This window comes from Tinamus guttatus, unplaced genomic scaffold (assembly GCF_059628265.1).
Source record: "Tinamus guttatus ecotype Peru unplaced genomic scaffold, ASM5962826v1 Tinamus_guttatus_pri_ptg000480l, whole genome shotgun sequence".
Lineage (NCBI taxonomy): Eukaryota > Metazoa > Chordata > Aves > Tinamiformes > Tinamidae > Tinamus > Tinamus guttatus.
Window position 1 is genome coordinate 179,193 of NW_028289014.1, and position 17,921 is coordinate 197,113.

Below are 17,921 nucleotides of genomic sequence, written 5' to 3' on the forward strand. Positions count from 1 at the left end.
GCTAAGTGTGGAAGCACCGCGGGGCTGGGGAGGAGATCTAAGGCACTGTCACAGCACACAAGTGACACCTGAAGTGCTGAGCCCTTCCTAATGGTGTTACTGCACCAGGAGAAGAAAAGTCTTTCCATGTGGGACCTGTACGAGCTCGACCAGCAGCTGCATTCCACTGCACGGACTAGCTGGGGGTGGTGGTGCTTACAGCTGGATTATATCAGAGAGCAGAAAGCTATTAAAATTCATGGCAGCTAGACAGCATGTTGATCCTACAAAAATGGAGATCTATGTTTAATATTTCTAATTAAAAAAAATAGTTCAATCCACTTTTGCTGTCTTCACCTCTGTCTCGAGCAGTCTGGGTTTTCACAATACTTTGGCAAGAACCCACAGCTCTGTGTTTGAAATGTCTAAAAGCTAGCGGCAAAGCTGCAAAATCCCGACGCACTCATCACACGGGCCTCTCCAGGAACGGCTCCAGGTGTCCTCCAGAGGATTGGATCAACACGCCTCAACCCCTGCATTACCCTTTGAGCACCTTCACCTAAGAGCCATGAGCAATTAGGGTGGTGAAACTCTTCACCAAAGGATATGAAGAGAGCAAATGAGAAGGCGCAGTGGGAATTTCCCCTAACAAAAACCTTTGCAATCTTGAAGATTCCCGTTGTAGGAGTGAAAAGAGAAAACCTGACGGGTACCCACAAAAAACATTACAGTGTTTCGGTGTGCTGCAAATGAATGAGAGCTCTAACCTGCACTGTAGGCGTTTGGCATTGAAGGATGTATTTATATCTGTGGCAACTGCTGCTCTGAGCAGAAAGAAACAATCAATATGTGGCCGAGTCTTGGGACAGCATAAAGGATACACGAGTGAAATGATTTAATTAGAGCAATCAAGAACTACACGATGTATCTTAAAGGTACCCCAAATAAATGTGATCCCTACCTTGCTCATAGCAGTCAGGGCAGGGTCACAGGCTGCATCCAGGTCCTGCACTAACAGCTGGATGCTGCTGGAGATCACACTGCAAAAAAATCAAGCACAAGTTTCTCAGCAACACAGTGCAGGAGCTGGTTTGTCTGACAGCAAAAGGAGGAAAATCACCTCCCAGATGACATTAGCATCGTGCCCTGAATATACACACAGATAAAACTTGTATGGAGAAGAAGCCAGGAAATTCTGCACGCCGTTCTCCAGGGAGAGACACAATGGGGTTTAATGGAGAGGGGACATTCCTATAGCTGACCTCTCTCTGCTCCAACACACAGGAAAGGCTGGGGAGCAAACACGGGTAAACACCCTGCAACAGGACAAGAAACTCCCACCGCTCAGCCAGGCTGGGCCTCTCCCTCAAACTGAATTCAGTCTGCACAAAAATAAAATCGAATCATCTCGCCACTCTTCACTCAGTGAATGTTCTGCTACTCTGAGAAACTTGCAAAGAGGACGAAAAAAAAGTACATCTGCACCGAGTTCTGAACGTCTGTCACCCATTTGAGATGATCAAGGCAGATGTCTTATTTACACTATGTCTAGGATTGCAGCCATCCATTGTTTTCATGTCTTGGAAACATATACCAGACTGAAGGGCACATTAGTCAAAGACTTCTTTTTTTTCTCTCTCTTTTTTTAAGCAGTGTAATAGAGCTTAGAGATGTGCTTTGATCGTACAATACAGGATTTAGAATACAATGATGGCCATAGAGGTGCAACCGATGCTAAAACAAGCCAGGAACCACTGTCCCCGCGGGTGCCTAACCCAGTCCCAGCATTAGAGACAATTTCTGCAAGGAAGCAATAATCCAGTGAGTGTTGCACAGTGCAAGCACAGTTTTCAAAGTCAGCCTAAAATTTAAATCTGCCACAGGTGCCTGTTTACAACTTTATGATCACCCAAGAACTGAATTTAAATTTGGTCTTTCTAATGACGTTAGCACAGATGAGAATTTTAGCACCTATTCAACATCTGACCAGGAGCTCCTTCAAACCATCTTTCCTCCCCCTCCTTGTCTTTGTGAAGTTCTGATTATTACTCTGGAGTTCAGTGTGAAAAATATTTCCTTTAAATATTTTTAAGCATCCACCTCCTCACTGAGATGCAGAATCACCCACCCACAGCTTTGCTCTTCATCACTGCAGAGGTTGTCCCTCTCTTAGTGCTTTAGCACAAAAAGACTGGAATAAGATGCTAAAATGAAAGGCCAGTTCTTTAGAAGAATTAATTTTTTTTTTGGCAAAGACAAACTTGTCCAAAATGCTGGACAAGTGTTGGACAAGTTGGAAAAATCAAATTGGAGAAGGAACGATCACCAGCTTCAAGTTACAGGATGTGAAACCTGCAGTGGGATAAAAACACCTGCAACCATTTGTGCCAGGGCCTCTGTCATTGGATTTAATTTCCTTGGGGATATCCCCATCTCGAGCAATGCCAAGGGAGCCAGAGTGAAATACCTGCTCTTTTGGGCCCAGCTGAATCCTACAGGGTATCTGCTGCCTGCAGGTTGTAGGGAAGAGCTGTGGCTTAGCACCAGAACGACCAACCCAAGCCATAACGAACACACCAACCATAACGAGCACAAGGCAAATGACTTCATGACTAGTTTCCACACGTCAGGGTCTGTCGAAGGCTGCGTCACCAAGCGCAGGCAAGCAGGGAGGAAGATCCCTGTCCACACTCGAGAATAAACCCACCTACTTCATGGGTTGCAAGCGGGAAGCATCAGGATGTGCAAGAAAACTTGGCTCCGGGTCATCCTAGAAGCTGTCTGAAACTTTTGCCCCAGGCAGCATCTAATGACGCGTTAGAGCCGCTAGAGAAGACCCAGGCAATTCCTGACAGACGTAGAGACTCGTACAGATAGGGAGGTTGGGGCAATAAATGAGCAGAACGGGCTCCAGCAGAGAGCCCAGGAAGCTTTGCACTTCAGGCCTTCAAGGGATCTTTGAATTCATGGATTTTTGGATTCACTTATTAATTTTATTTCTGCTGAACTTCAAGAAGAGCCCACTAAAGGAAACGGTTAGCTACCCTGGCAGGAAAAATCTCTCCAGTCAATTGCTTGTATGTCTTGCTATTAGCTCTACAACCTCCTCCTTTCTGAGGGGAAGGAAGCCTTTCCAGGGCATGCAAGCAACCACATTTTTTCTCTTTCTTTATGACTGTGCCTAATAAGAAATCAAATCCCAGAAGAAACAACTTGTTTGATGTTCAATGAGCAAACACCAGAGAGAGGTTTACAGCTATGATTTACACTGACAGAAGACTGGACTAAATGCTCTTTTGGAACAGACTGAAAGTCAATTAAAAAGTCTTTGTTACAAGACACATCAGGCTTGAAGGTTTAACTTTAAGGCTATCCAAAACTGCAAATGTGAACTATACATTAAAACAATTTCCAAAACACATCATATTAGCTACCTACAACACAGCATCTAGTGAGGCAGCCTCCAAGGAACATGAGCAATGCAAGAGATTTGACTTTTCATGGGCAAGTCTTGAGAAAAAACAAAATTTACCCTCAACCTGTCCATGTTAGGAAAATGCTACCATATGGCAAAACTCCCTCCCAGGTTACCTTGTTTTTCTTGGCTTAGTGGACCCAGCAACCCTAACTTTCAATCAGGAATTCACTCTTGGAAAGAGGGTTTGAGAAATACCCAATGGGAAGGGAGTCTGGGCAGACTGGTGGGGAACCTGAGCCCGTTATGAAAAGTCTGGATGGAGATTCAGTGGGATCCTGCCCAATGGAGCAAGCGAGGAGGAAGCACAGGAAGGAAACCTGCTATCAGTACCGAATTTTTGTTTTAGGGAGAGTAAGATCTAGCGATTTGAATTACTTTCCCAGCTTCGCTACAGGCTTTTTTTTTTTTTCTTTTGCCTGACATGAGGCAAAACAACTAATTATTTTTTGCCTCCATTTCCTTCTCTCAAAAAATATTTAATCTGTCAGCAGTGGAGAGGGAAAGATGTTAGAAGGGAATATTTTTAGCATGGCTACATGAAAAGTTATTTTAATGAATGATAATCTTCTCTCAATTATAATCCCCAAATATAAGACTGGGTCAATCTTTTATGTCATCTGAAATGGGGTTTGATCACACTGACAAGGCTGCTGATTAACAGTGGGAAGTTAAAGCAGGAAGGAATGCACTGAAATAGCTCCCTTTCTTGAAATGTAACAGCCACCTCACAGGGCTGCCAAGAGGCAAATGATGTTTCAAATGGAAACTCTCTATTTCCTTTCCTCTTTCCAGCGCTCTCGTTCCTTTGGCTAGGGCGATGGGGAGCAAGCACATCTGAAGTCCCTACTACTGCTGCTCTTGGACCAGCCAAGGAATGACCACTCTTTCACCAGGGAAATGCCTCTGCTCGACTGCATATCCTGACACTTGCTGGCTGGCTCCTACAACTGGGATTTTGTGCTTGTACTACTCCAGCACATCTGGCTGACAAACTAGGATGTTTGACGTATTGTGGGATGAAGCATCTGTCAGACATACATGCTGAAAGTGTCCATCTCTCCTGTCAGGTTGATTCTTTCCATTAGACTTGCGTCCACTTTTTCTTTGAGCTTCTCCTCCAGCTGTTAGGAAACAAAACAAGCAATAGAAAGATCAGATTTCTTACCTGAAATGACCATTCCTGAAAATACATATCCTGGAAAAATTGGTTTCTGAGCGGTACCCAGACCATATGCAAAATGCAGTCAGTGAACAGAGGAAAGAGAACTCTCTCCTTGTTGGAAATGCTGCTATCCCAGCGTGGTCAATGATGGTGTCCTCAAAGAAGCTTCCAAGTTAACCTCCAAGACTATATGGGTAAAATCAGTGTGAACCTGACCCTGGCATCAGTCCCACTAACAAAGAAGTTTTCCAATAAGCTAAAATGTGTCCAAAATGCAGAGAAAGAGGATCACCTGCTCTAGCAATGGCCTGGATGTGGTCAAACCCCACAGCTTCTCTTCAGACCTAGAGTGTTGTGAAAGCACCTGACCGAAAGCAGCCCTACTCTTGGTGTAATATCTTATCCCTCATTCTGCCTTGCCCCAGCATTTCATGTGAGCATTTTCCTGATCACACACTGAATTAGCCTTGTTCTTATAAAAACAGATCATAAGCCACAAGCAGAGCTTTTCTTTCTTCTTTTCTTCTTTTAATTCCATTAAGAGAAATTATGTAACAAGTATAAACAGATGCCATGCAAAACTGAGGATGCCAAGCAGGATTATAATCATACGAGTTTTCCCAGGGAGAAGCAGCGAAATTAATACTTTCCTTTGAAAAACAGATTTAATTATGTAGAGCTCCACAATCAGCAGGACAATACGCAGAGCAGACTTGCCACAGACACGTTTAGTGTTTCTGACTATTCCCATCTCCACAGAAGCCTAGGGAAGAGCACTTCATCTACTGAGAGACCAGGGACGGCTGCCAGGGCCACCTCAGAGGGGCTGCAGAGGAAAACTCACCTGCTGAGTGGTGGCCAAGCAGTACTCGGCGGTGCTAAGGATGCTGCAAATGAGACAGAGTTCTTCAAAAGTGAATTTTGCCACTTCAGAGCCTTCCTTTTCTTTCAGCAGGCTAGTGATGGTGAGCCCTCCGCTGCTGCTGGTTGTTCTGGAAGGAAGAGGCAAAACCTGTGAGGCTCTCGTGTGCACACAGACACGCACAGTGCAAAATTACTGCAGGACTTCAATGCCAAAAAGAGCCCTTAGGACCACAAAGTCCAACATTCTGCGTAACACAGGCCAGAGGATGTCTTGTAATCATTTCTGTATTAAACCCGTAACTATTCTGGATGGAAAATACCTTCTAGGAAGACAAGCAAAGGACATTTCATCCTTTTGCAACACATTAGGTCAGAACTAAGCTTAATACAACTTTCCCAGCTACACTCACCTTGACTGTCATCAGTTACTCAAAACCTAATGAAAGACCTCAACAACTATCACGGGGCTTGTTGTAGTTATCTTCTCAATGCTAAATAGATGTCAAAACACATTTGAAATTTTGGTAACCCATTTTAAAAGCTGATGATATCAACACAATAAATTACAAAAGAAGTGGTTTCTTTCCCCTGTGTTCGAGTGATTAATTGCTGTAGAACAACAAAGGAAAAAAATCAGAACAGCTTAGAGTCAGGAAATTCCCTACCTCTCAACTCTTTATAATCCAAATCCATTAAAAAATAGGACAGTGATATTTATCTTGGACGGCAAAAATGGAGCACACAAAAAATATGTACAAGGAATGCAACTGAGGTCTGATGGAGAACGCACATTAAATTTATCTTTCCACTTCTGTGGATGTAACCCTCTCCCCTTCCATCTGCAAAAGATTTTACTAGTTTCAGAAATTCATTCTGCTGCTCCCAGGTTTACAAGTGAAACAAATTGAAGGTGGAAAACAGCACAGAGATTATCTGTTAGTGACTTTTCCAGGAACTCCCTCAGCCTACCCTCACCTATTTTAGTGTAAGCCCATAATGACGTGCTTTATTTTCTCTGGATTTACACATAGGTATTTTATTTGTATGCCTATAGCTTTTCAGAGCAGAAATAGCTACAGGTAAGCACTTTGCACCACAAAATAAATGATCTTCATCATAAATTATTAAATATATATGTATAATTTTGAGCTTGTAAGACCAGGCAGCTGGGAATCACAGTATGAATTTGTCACGCTAGCAGCAGGGTAGATGCAATTCTGAAAGTCGGATCTCTCTGAAGAGACTTGGCATTTTAAAAGGAATTTTAAGACACTGGAAATCTGACTGTTAATCAAAACAAAATATGAAACTAATTTCCAGAGGCCTTTGATTAAAAAGAAACGTGTTATGGCTGTCCATTTGGTCTCTTGCCTTTTCTCAGTGCAAACTGAACTTTGGAGAAAATCCTGAAGAAAACACAGACATATTGCTGCTATGTGGTTTCTTTGACAGCAAAACATAAATGCTCCCAAGCATATATTTGTTAATTAGCGTTATAAAGCATCTGCTCCTGCTGGAACGTCTCCGACTGTGCTGCAGCATTTGGGAAGCTATACTCACTTGGGCAGGTTTCCAGACAGAATGTTCCTGGCGTATTCCCGGAGGTACTTCTGGAATATGGTGGTGAGGGCTATCATGGGCTCGCCGGTGCTGAGCTGCGAGCACTGCACCATGCACTTCTTGTAGTAAACAAAGAGGTCGGCGCAGCTGGGCAGGACGGCTCCTCCTTCGTCCACGTTGGGCTTGGGAGGCCCTTGAGCCTTGAAGTCAGCCACAAACCTGTCAATGAGTTCGCCGAGATTTCTACCGCGGGGGAAGAAGGGAGAGAGATTTTAGTAGCTGGAGAGGAAAAGGAGGGGAGAGAGGGGGAATAATGCTGCAAACCAGATGCCCTGTCTTGTGACACCAATAAACACATTCCCGTTGTAGCCGTTGGGCTCCTTATCTCCACCTCCTCAGCACAACCCGCGTGCAATAACCAAGCCCGGGCTGATGAGTAATGACCTTTTGTACTCAGAGTTATAGTGGCAGCTTCAATCTGTTCTCCAGTCACATATAAAAGCTTGCAGAGCCTGCCAGGCCCGGGTTCAGCACATCTGATGAAAGTGCATAAAGCTCGGGCTCAAGTTTCACTCCTGGCACCAGCAAAAGTCACAGTTGGACTTCTCGTATCAGCTGCCTTCAGAGCAGGCCGTGGGGAATAGGCCTTTGAAAGGGATGTGCTCCGAACGGGGGGCCATTTCCCGGTTCTTGGTCCCATTTGGATACCACCTGGTTTTGCACAGCTTCACACATCCTTTAAAGAAGCTTTATTTAGCATGAGCGCACACTGCACTTCCGACTTAAGCTCTGTTTAAAGCACAAAAAGCCCTACTATTGTCTCCAGCGATCCATTATAACCTGGTCCTTACTCAAATATTTTGGTCTTTAGGCAACCATAAACTCCACTGCACCGTTCCATCACGACAGAGAGGCTTTTTAAGCCTGGCAGAAGGCCAGAACGATCCATACGGCCCCAAACAAGTGCTGTGATCCCGGGGAGCCCCTTCAGCCCGGCTCCCGCACGGACAGCGCGTGGTGTCGGGAACAAGAACAGCCCTCCTGACCCCGGAGCTCGGCTCCGCGCGGCGGCCTGTGCCAGATGAGTTAAATTACAGCAGTAACCCCCTCCCTGCATGCACACACACACACACACATTGCTCCCGAGGAAGGGCAGCTTTTGAGGAACACGGACACATTTCAGCTGAGCGACCGGCTCCGCTGACCTGCAGCGGCTGCCAAGTTCACGTAGTTCAGACTCCCACAACAGTTTTGGCTTCCCCAGCTCCCCTGCCCACGGATTCAGTGGCTTCTTGCTGAGGGCTGCAGCACTGAAGCTGCTGCTGGGCCGGGCTCTGCTGCTCCCGGTGCAGAAAGCCAAGTCGCAGCAGGAGAAGGGGAAAAGGACGGACCTGAACTGCAACTCCCCCGAGGAACGGAGCTACCAGTGTTAAACAAGATACTTTCCTTTGCAGTTGATATTTTGTCATTATCTTCTGGGAACGGACTTCCTCGACAAGACAGCAACGCAGCTCAAGGAAACAAAAGCCCTTCTTAAAAACCCGCTGAAGTGTTTCAACTTTATACCCTTCCAAAACCAGAGCTTTATAAACACTAAGCAAGGCTCGTGGGCTTCAGCTAGGCCCTAGGCTATCCCAAAGACACACAGCCCTTTTCCCAAGCTCACAGTGCTGCTCGGAGCACTCCGATCCCACCCATGGATCCGCCGCCGGGCAACGAGAGCCGTGGAAGCATCGGGACCGGCCATGACGGGGCAAATTCCGCTTCCCGCGCGGCCACCAAACAGATGGCGAGGGCAGGAGGGTGCCCCGGGGCACGGGCTCAGCCTTCCTGCAGGTTCCCAAGCACAGCGGACGCGGCTGCGCCTGGCAAAGCCCCTCTAAATCAAACAGCTGCATTTTCACCTCTGCATCTGTGCTCTGCTCCATCTGTGCAACGAAACGGGGCTTTCTTAGCATCCACCAGCCCTGTTCTTTTTTTTTTTTTCTTGGTTCTGTCTCAAGACGCAGCGAGGAATGTAAATGGCTCTGGTTTCTTTATGCTTATTGCACATGTTCTCCTTTTCTCCGAAGCAGAGCTAAATGCATCTGCGTTTCCCCCGCTGGCCAAGGTCTTGTCAGCCGGGATGCACAAGCAGCTGTCCCGGAGCGTTGGGAGAGCCGCGCTCGTACGGATACCGACCTGGCCAGAGTGTCCTGCTCTTATCTGGGCATGGATGGGAGAAAGAAAACAGGAGGCCATCGTGTCCTATCGGCACTGCCGTGCAGCACTGCACCCCGCAGCTGCTGTCAGTGAAACTGCTGCACTGGATTCAGCTGGCACAAGACACGAGCTCCAGCAAAACAAAGCAGAGAGCCCGGAACAACGGGAGCGCCACAATCCTGGCAGAAAAGCCAAAGAAGACAAAACAGGAGGCAGGAGAGCTACAGAAAATAACTTTTTCTCCATATTTTGCAAAATATGGGGCTCGAGTAAATTCTCTGGCAGGATTTTTGCAACAAAGCTCGAGTGAATTCTCTGGCAGGGCTATTTCCTAACAGTAGCATACTTGCTGGGAGCAAGAACTCTCCATATCTAAGCAAAAGAAAACATGAAATGAAATCATACCAGGACACAATTACATTATGGTTCTCAAATCCTTTTATTGCTCCTCTTTCTTTCACTCAACCTATTCAGTGCTTTTTCCGCATCTTTGGCAATTGGGAGAGAGGACCCGGACAACTCTGCACTGCGCTAAATCAGTGTGGTGACATTCACAGCTGGCACCGGTGACAGGGAATGGAGTTGAGCTCTCCAAACCACTTGCAAGACTGGATGCAGTGAATGGGCATGCTGGAAACTCTCCTGGGCTTGCAAACACGCCCTGCAGAGAGAGATGCCAGTTTTCCCAAATGCTTTAGCACGCTGAAACATGGCTCCACCTCACAGCAACACCTACCTCTAAAGGAGCTGGTGCAGCACGAGCCAGAGCAAGAGCTAAACGTGAATATCCCCAAAGGGTCAGAAAGGAAACCTGCTTAGAAATTGGGTATTTACCCTGCAGTTTGGGATGGAGAGCGACATCTTTTCTTTCAGGTGTCTCCTGTTAAACCGCCACAGGTTTTGGCACTGTGTTCCTTTAAATGAGCATGGAAACAATTTTCCAGGAGAGAAGGACCAAGTCGCTCCCCGCCGCAGACTCCAGCGGCGATGAACAAACCTATCGCGCTGCTTTCTCTAGGCAAAGCCCAAATAAATAGTTAAACTATAGGAGCAACTCCTCATTTTCAGGCATCAGACACATATTCCTCAAAATTTCAAAGGGAGAGAAAGAACGAAAAATGGCAAAGAAAAGCACATTTTGGCGGAGGAGGGCAGCATGGGGAATACTGTGGCAGTTTTCCTTTGAACTCCTTGGCAGTCTGTGGCTATAAAGCTAATATAAAACATCTCTGGCTCGTAAAGGGAAAGGAAAAAAAAAGAAACCACTGAAAGGGCTAGGAGCACAGTGGGGTAGAATTACCCAAATGGAGATTAAAATGGCCCTCACTGAGAAGGGGAGAAACACTCACACAAGGCAGCGCTCCATGTGCTGAGGAAGAGGAAAAATCCATTTCCCTTTGTTATGCTGCAGAGCAGAACCTAACCCCGGCTTGGCAAACCAATTGTGCAAGGCTTTATTATTTTTATTTTTAATGCATAAAGGGTTTATGGGGCACAGGAATGTTTCTTCAAGATGGGTACTGTGGGGTCGGACCAAACCGTGGCACTGTCAGCCCCAAGTGATGCCCATTGCCATGCAGGAAGTCCCTGGCAGACAGGAGGGCACAGACAGATGAGCTCCACGAGGCAGACACCTCCTCCTTGTTTCCTGCCATAAACCTGTGCTTACAGACTGAATTAAATAGTTTCCAACCATCTCCTTCCTCAGCTGACACCGCAGCCATTACAGAGATGTGATTTAAACCCTGCTGGGAATCCAGGTGCGCAAGAAACTACGATGAGAACTCTAAAAACCTTTCTGAGCTCCAAGATGAAATCTCTGCTCATTCAAGTTATTTGCTGCAAGTCAAAGAGGAAGGAGGATTCCAGGGATGCAAAACCCAACGCCAGTGTCACAACTGGGCAATGACCAGCACGTTTTCTCACAGATCTACAGTAGCTTTCATCTGGGGATCTCAAAGAACTTACTTCTACCAAGCAACTCCTGAAACTCTTCTGCCAAGAAGGCACATGCATATTTTACAGAAAAAGCAAACCTACTATTTGTGGAAGACACGAGATGAAAGAAAGGCCTATGTCTGCAGTGGGAACTGCAGAAGCAATTTCAGAAACACTAAGCCTCTTCCGCAGAAAGGCAGTGGGCACCATTCCTGCAGGCCTTTGCAATTACAGATAAAACCAACATCCACAGCCCTCCGAACCCGGATATTTTTGCCTGAGCGAAGGCTCCGCTCATTCCGAATTTCCTGAGCCCTTCAAGAGATTCATTTTCTGCAACTTGAATACGTGAACTGAAGCAATGTCACTGTAACACACTTTCAAAAGCAAACAAACCAAAAGGAGAGTTCCAGTTACTCACTTGTCCTGGGACTCGATATATACATAAAGGTGAGGCTCAAAGCACTTGGAAACAATGCCGTGGAAAGGGTTGTCTGGGACCTTTGGCTTCTTTGGCTGCAAGGAAACATTTGGAGTGTTATTTCAAACCCACCCTGTAAGATCTAGAAGAAACACTAAAGCAAACAGCACAGTAGGACCTGAGGAACAACCCTACAACCCAGAAATTCGCTGCCAGATAATCAAAGGCACACGATTGACAGAATATATAAAGTCTGTGTGTCCCAGTCTTCCTTTGCTCTTGCAGAGCTGTTAATATTTCAAGGATTTTTCTTTCACTTATGAAATATTCTTACAGAAAAGACCGTTCCACGTTCTTACTACAGATTTCAACTGAAAAGGCTCAAAGCAATTTGTAAATACGGAAACCTCGCTGCATCCTTCCACAAGTAACAGGGACTCCACTAATCACCTCCGAAATGAAACACAGCAGTTGTTTGGAAGCAACGCTGAAAAATCCCTGCATTTTAGAACATTAAGGATAATAACTTAAAGTTACAGACTTCATCTGATTAATTTTATTTAGATAAACAGAATGTAATTACTGGAGCTGGAATTATACAGGCAACATTATAGGATTGCTTTCACAGTAAAACATATTTCTGGGGATGCAGAGTTCTACTTTAAAATGAAATTTAGAGCCGTAAGCACATATGCCATTTGGGAGTTATCCAGTTTGCTCTCAGTTTATACAGTATTTTTTAAAGCCTGAGGTTTAATTTACTATTGCAAAACAACTTTTTCATGCATTCCTACAGTTGGGATACATTTACAAAGTCCAACTTATTACTACCACACTCCATGAAGCGGCCAAGTGCATCTCACTGAAGCTACTGGGACTACAATATGCCTGAAGTTGTTATGTTTAAGAACCATGGCTGGACAAGGCCTTTAAGTTCCCCCTTGTCCTAGATTTTCTTTATCGATGGACAATTTTCCTTCTTGTCTGCAGCAAGTTGACACCTTTCACTGCCCACAAAGACGGAATCAGTGGCTCCGGAATGGAATTCTTGCCTCTCTCCACAAAAAGCCAAGTTCGGCTCCCAGCCAAGGAAGTTATAGATTTTTCTTTTTCATTAATCCAAAGAAAAGCAAGTCAAGAGATCCTAAAGGCGGCACTCTCCTAAATGATCAAGAAGGTGGCACGGTGGCATTTGCAGAAATAGCAAGGATGGCAAAGAGTGCATTTCTCAGAAATAACAGGCCTCAAAGGCACAAAAATGAACACCAACAGGTGGCTGCAAACCTAATGCAAACAAATAGTTGTAGGGAGACCAGGCCAGCTCTTCGAGCCTGCCTTCGTTAACATTTTCACTAACTGGGATACAAGTTTTCCCTGTTTCAGGAGAGAGAGACTTCCCAGCATCCCGGCCCCAGCCCGTCTGCCGGTGCTTGCTCGTTCCTGCCGGAGCTGGGAGGGAAACAGTAAGTGCTAATTACAGAAACCTTCCAGTCCCAAAGGCCTCCAAACAGCAGGGCCAACACAAGGCTGCAGCTTCGTTGTGATTACGATTCACCAGGTTGGCAGAGCCGCATCCTAACACGGGACTGGATTTCTGTGAGCGCGCCTGGGTCCTCACATCGCGTCGCTCCCAGCACGTCTGCTAGAGAGAATGCTAAATCTTTTAACAGTAGCAGTAAAGCTGCATTTCTGAGTGTGCAATCCTGTCCAAAAGCTGCAGATGTTTAAGCTATTTCCTCCTTGAGCTTGATGGAAATAATAAAAGGTTACTGTTGTCACAGTAAGGAGGTCTGCAGCTGGCCCAGTTTCCTTTCATTACTATCCAAAGTAAACAGATTAAATCTAACAGCTAGGAGCACTAAAAGAGGTTCTTTTTAACATGAATTCTCCCCTCTCACTCTTGTGCTCCCTCTTACACTTGCAAGTGTCCTGATTTCTTACCGAATTCAGGACTAGAGCCCTGGAAATGCTCTACCACCCCGAGCTGTTCACCTGCAACCCTTCCTTTGCCTTCTCCTCTTCAGCTGTCAATGCAGAAGATTGGGCCTCCAGCACTAACTCTCCAGCAGGATTAGTACATAGAAATAACACAGCCACTGTCTCGTTGACAACTCAAGAATTTTGAAGACTTACTCTGTCCATATCACTTTTCTCAATCACAATCTCATCTGTCTCTGTCCCAGTTTCATCCTCCAGAAATGGGTTGGTGGAGGGAGGCGGCACTTCTGTTTTTTTCTGTTTAAAAAAATAAAAAAAGAGAAAGTTCATTGCAAAACAGCCTCTTTTGTACCCTCTCACACACAGCTGCGTGCTCTGCCTTTCCGAGCAGAGCAGTTTGTCTCCTCCAGGCAAGGAGGAGGATGCAGAGGGCCAGGTGGTGCCTCCCGCTCCAGGGCTAGAATCTGCCTCCTCCTGCTCCTCTGGACCCTTGGCCTGCCCAGCCCCTCGAGGGACACTCTGCCTCATGTCAAACCTCCATCCTCCCAAGCCCCTCATCCAGATCACAGCATCTCCACCAAGAGGACCACCAGGGCCCCCAGCCACGCTTGCTGCTTCCTGCACTGTTGGACACAGAGCCTGAAAGGTACCAAAGGCTTAAGGAGAAACAGTAAAGTACCGAGATGTTGCTCAGGAAGCACAGATGCGAGTCACTCCTAAACCCTTTTAGAAATCTGAGGCTTAACTGGAGGGACTGCAAACACAGCCTTCGACTGCAGGCTGGAGAACTGCGCTGCTGCAATAAATCCTGCATTATTGCTCCCGCCAGACTGCTTGTCCCCACCGTGCACTCTCTGGATACCCATTTATAATTATAGGCTTCATTCTGTGTTTAAAAGAGGTCAGATGACTGCAGCCAGGGCTTCATAGTCTCCAGGCAGATCAGAAAGGACAGGGGGGCAATTTTCTTTATTTCTAGCCACACATTCCCTTTTTCCCTGTGATAATCGCTTCTGTTTTTACCTTCTCCAAAGGGATAAAAACAATTCAGTGACGTTAACTTAATTAAAGCTGCGAACTTCGTATGAAATTTGTCAGAAAAAATAAAACCATATTCTTGAGAGATCTCAAAATTCAGCCAGGAGGAAAATCTCACAGGACTTCCCTTTTTAATTAGTGGCACCTACTGATCCACAGCAAATTACTAGCAGGTCCACCAGGCTTGCCTGCTAGGCTGAATTATCACATCCAAGCAGGTTCCAAGACACCAGCTGGAGAGCTGTGAACCTCCAAGCAGAGGCTCGTGAGCCACACGTGGACTCTGCCCTCCCAGGGCATTTGTCTGGCCCAGCGCTTGGCTGAGATTTCAGGCAGAAAAAGCCCAGAGATGACCCCAGAGATACTCGCTGAACTGCTTCTCTTGGCTCTGCCTTTACAATCTACTGAATGAGACACCGAAAGCTCTCGGTGCCTCTGCTAGGGAGACTCCCCCTCCAGCCAGCGTGGGGTGGGAAGCTGGGACCCTGCGGTAACCGTGCGGTAAGGAGAAGTGAGCAGAAGAGGGGATTTGGAGTTGTAATGTGTCATCAGCACGCAGAGAACAACTGCTGGAACGCAATCACCGTGCCATAATCCCTTTGTGGTTCTCCAAAGCAAAGCGGCTTCAGCTGCAAATAACACGGTGCCCAGGAGAACTGAAACAGGACACGGCCAGTAACCTCCGCTTCTCGCGAGCCCGAGGGCATCCCGTCCACCGCACGCTGCCAGCTCAAGAATCCCTTTACCCAACTATAACCCACTGAGTACAGACACACTTAACACGCTGTGCTGACAGCGCAAGTCAAAATTTTCCTGGCAGAGAAGGCTGCAGGAGACACCCTTTGCAGTCTCCTATTACCACAGCGAGGTGTGAGAAAAGGCTTTTTTTTTATTCTAGGCAAAAAGTTGAGAACAGAAGAACTGCTCTTTAGAAATCCCCTTACCACTGTCCCATCACCCAGAGTGCAACCTGAGAAGCGTTTCGCCAGGAGTCCTTCGAAGTTGGTTGTCCTCTGAATGGCAAACAGCAGCAATTTCACCTCGATCTCCTTCGCTCTCGTGCGCATTATCTTAGTGAGCTCTGCCCTGGAAGGGAGAGGGGGAAGGGAAATGACAAATGTGGTTTTCCGGATGGAAACATTAATCACCTATGTGCATATGAAGAGAAAGAACAGAAAGATCCAAACCCTAAGGCTGTGATTCAGCCTAGTCCCTAGAGAGACACTTTCAGCACAAAATTCAGGCTAATTCCTAAGCTCCTCTCATATAAAACTGCCTTATGGGCCACATTTCAAACACAAACCCACAGTTGCTCAGAGCTTTGTGTGTAGCAGGACCCCACCTCAGAACAGCCAGAAAAGCCAGTGCTATCAAAGCTTTGGCAGGGTCCCTCACTGGGGTCCCAGAGCACCGATAATGGTTTCCCGTGTCCCCTACATTTGCCTTTCAAAGAGATTAGCCTGGGGCAGTTATACCCGGGTCAGATCCCACTTTCTCACTCAGCCTTTAATATTATTGATTCCTATCTCTGCTAAACTGAAAATTCATTTCCATTTTGTCACACTCCCTTGACAGTAAACACAATTTTAGGGCTACTCCTTGGGGTTTTCGCTCTTTTTATTGATGTTGCTGCCTTAAAACACGAACAAGCAGCACAGATATTTGGAGACAGGCTTTCAAGTCCTGCATATTTGTGAGTAACTTGGTAAAAGAGAGGCCAATCTTTTGCTTTAAGGGAAGAGCTGCAGGTCCCCCCAGCCGCGCACCGGGTGACGTGGCAGAACTCCACGGAGATGCGCTCCGTCATGCACCATTCCTGGGGGAACATGCGCCCGAACTTCTCCTCGTAGTCCACCAGCTGCCGTTTGATCCAAGCGTAGCGCCGGTCGATCTTATCCAGCCAGGCGACCTGAAACAGGTGCAAACAACACCCAAAATTCAGCCTGACTGCTTAATTCCCCTGCAATTGCCTCACTGAGGAAATGGGGCTGTCAGTCAAGGTTAACCTGCCCAATATCATGATCCTTGGAATGCTACCAGCCCCTCTGCAAAATGCTTAAACAAGCTAAGACTGAAAATCCTGCCTTACTTGAACTGGGAGAGGAAGTTCTGTTGAAAATGAGGATAGCAGCACTTCTAAATCATGTAGGCACTACTGAAAACTAAATCCAGTAACACTTCAGGCAATCCCACTATTCTCTTTGCTTTGCAGACAGAGAAGTTAAAGTCAGCAATGGGATCACAAGCCAGGAATCCCTGGATTTTCATGTTCAACTGTTTTTCAAGCTCCAGGGTCTGTATAATCATAGTCCTTGCTACAAGAGCAAAGCAGGCTCATCTCACCTCTCCCGAAACATTTGTGTATTCGGGTCAAAAAAGCAAAAAGATCAATTGAAGGAACTTCCTTGGGAAAAAAAAATGCTATTTTAATTGAAGCATTTTAGTCCTCCTCTTTGCCATAAATTATCAAAATTCTGAAAGAGTTAAAAATACATTTGTGATTCAAAATATTTTCTTTTACAATTCTGAAATGATTGCATTACTAAAAATGACCGTTAGCATCAAGGCAAGTTTAAAAATGAACTAGACAGATTGTTCCACCTACCAGATATGTCTCCCCCAACCCTTTTTTAAGATTTCAGAATGGAGGGGTTGCAACAATCAGAGAGTTTTCAACCTTTTACAAGGCAGAAAGTACATGGCCAACTTCAGTTTATTTGCTACAGACGTTTCCAAAGCTGACCTATGAATCTAAGCTCTAAGGAAGAAGAAAGTCCTTCCTTATACTCTTAGGAGCTTAGTTTTAGAGCCCTGCTCTCTGGCAGGAGACCACTTTGCCTCCATATCCATCAGCCAGTAGCACAGCAGCAAGTCACTGCCTCCAAGCCCCTAGGTTAGAAACACAGCACCAGAGGAAGCTGTGCAAGTGTGAGGTATGTGCATAGTACCAGAGAAAAATGCAAAGTCCAAAGCTGGCTTGCTATGTTTCCCTTACATCTTGGTTTTCCTGGAAAAGGACCAAATACTCTGAGAGGTGTTGCTTAATAAATTTCTTGATGATTTCCTGTTTGATTCTGGGATCCAGGACATTGGCAACTAGACATGCATCACGTAAGACATTGCTGGGTCCACCAGGTCTCTGTCAAAACAAACATGAACAAATGGTTAAACAGCCAAAGAGAGGACTGCAAGTTATACTGCATCCAGGATTATCTTGTTTTTATCCTTTTCCAATATTTTTTGATACTTTCTGCTGTTGGACGAACAATTGAGCTCCCTCCTCAAAACAGGCAGTGAAGTTGTCATCAGATCAAATATAGAAGTAAAATGAGATAAAAGCA

At 45.9% G+C, this 17,921-nt stretch overlaps 1 protein-coding gene across 1 annotated transcript in view; it reads right to left on the reverse strand.

Annotated features, from left to right (window-relative positions):
* Positions 1-17,921, reverse strand: part of VPS53 (VPS53 subunit of GARP complex) — a 51,657-nt gene that overhangs the window by 12,137 nt on the left and 21,599 nt on the right. The window contains exons 9-17 of the mRNA XM_088533061.1: positions 17,576-17,719; positions 16,347-16,489; positions 15,525-15,666; positions 13,738-13,839; positions 11,605-11,699; positions 7,044-7,286; positions 5,464-5,611; positions 4,496-4,578; positions 941-1,019 (exon numbers count right to left, since the gene is read on the reverse strand). Of these exons, the coding sequence (XP_088389187.1) occupies positions 941-1,019; positions 4,496-4,578; positions 5,464-5,611; positions 7,044-7,286; positions 11,605-11,699; positions 13,738-13,839; positions 15,525-15,666; positions 16,347-16,489; positions 17,576-17,719 (1,179 nt within the window). The remainder of the gene's footprint in view (positions 1-940; positions 1,020-4,495; positions 4,579-5,463; positions 5,612-7,043; positions 7,287-11,604; positions 11,700-13,737; positions 13,840-15,524; positions 15,667-16,346; positions 16,490-17,575; positions 17,720-17,921) is intronic.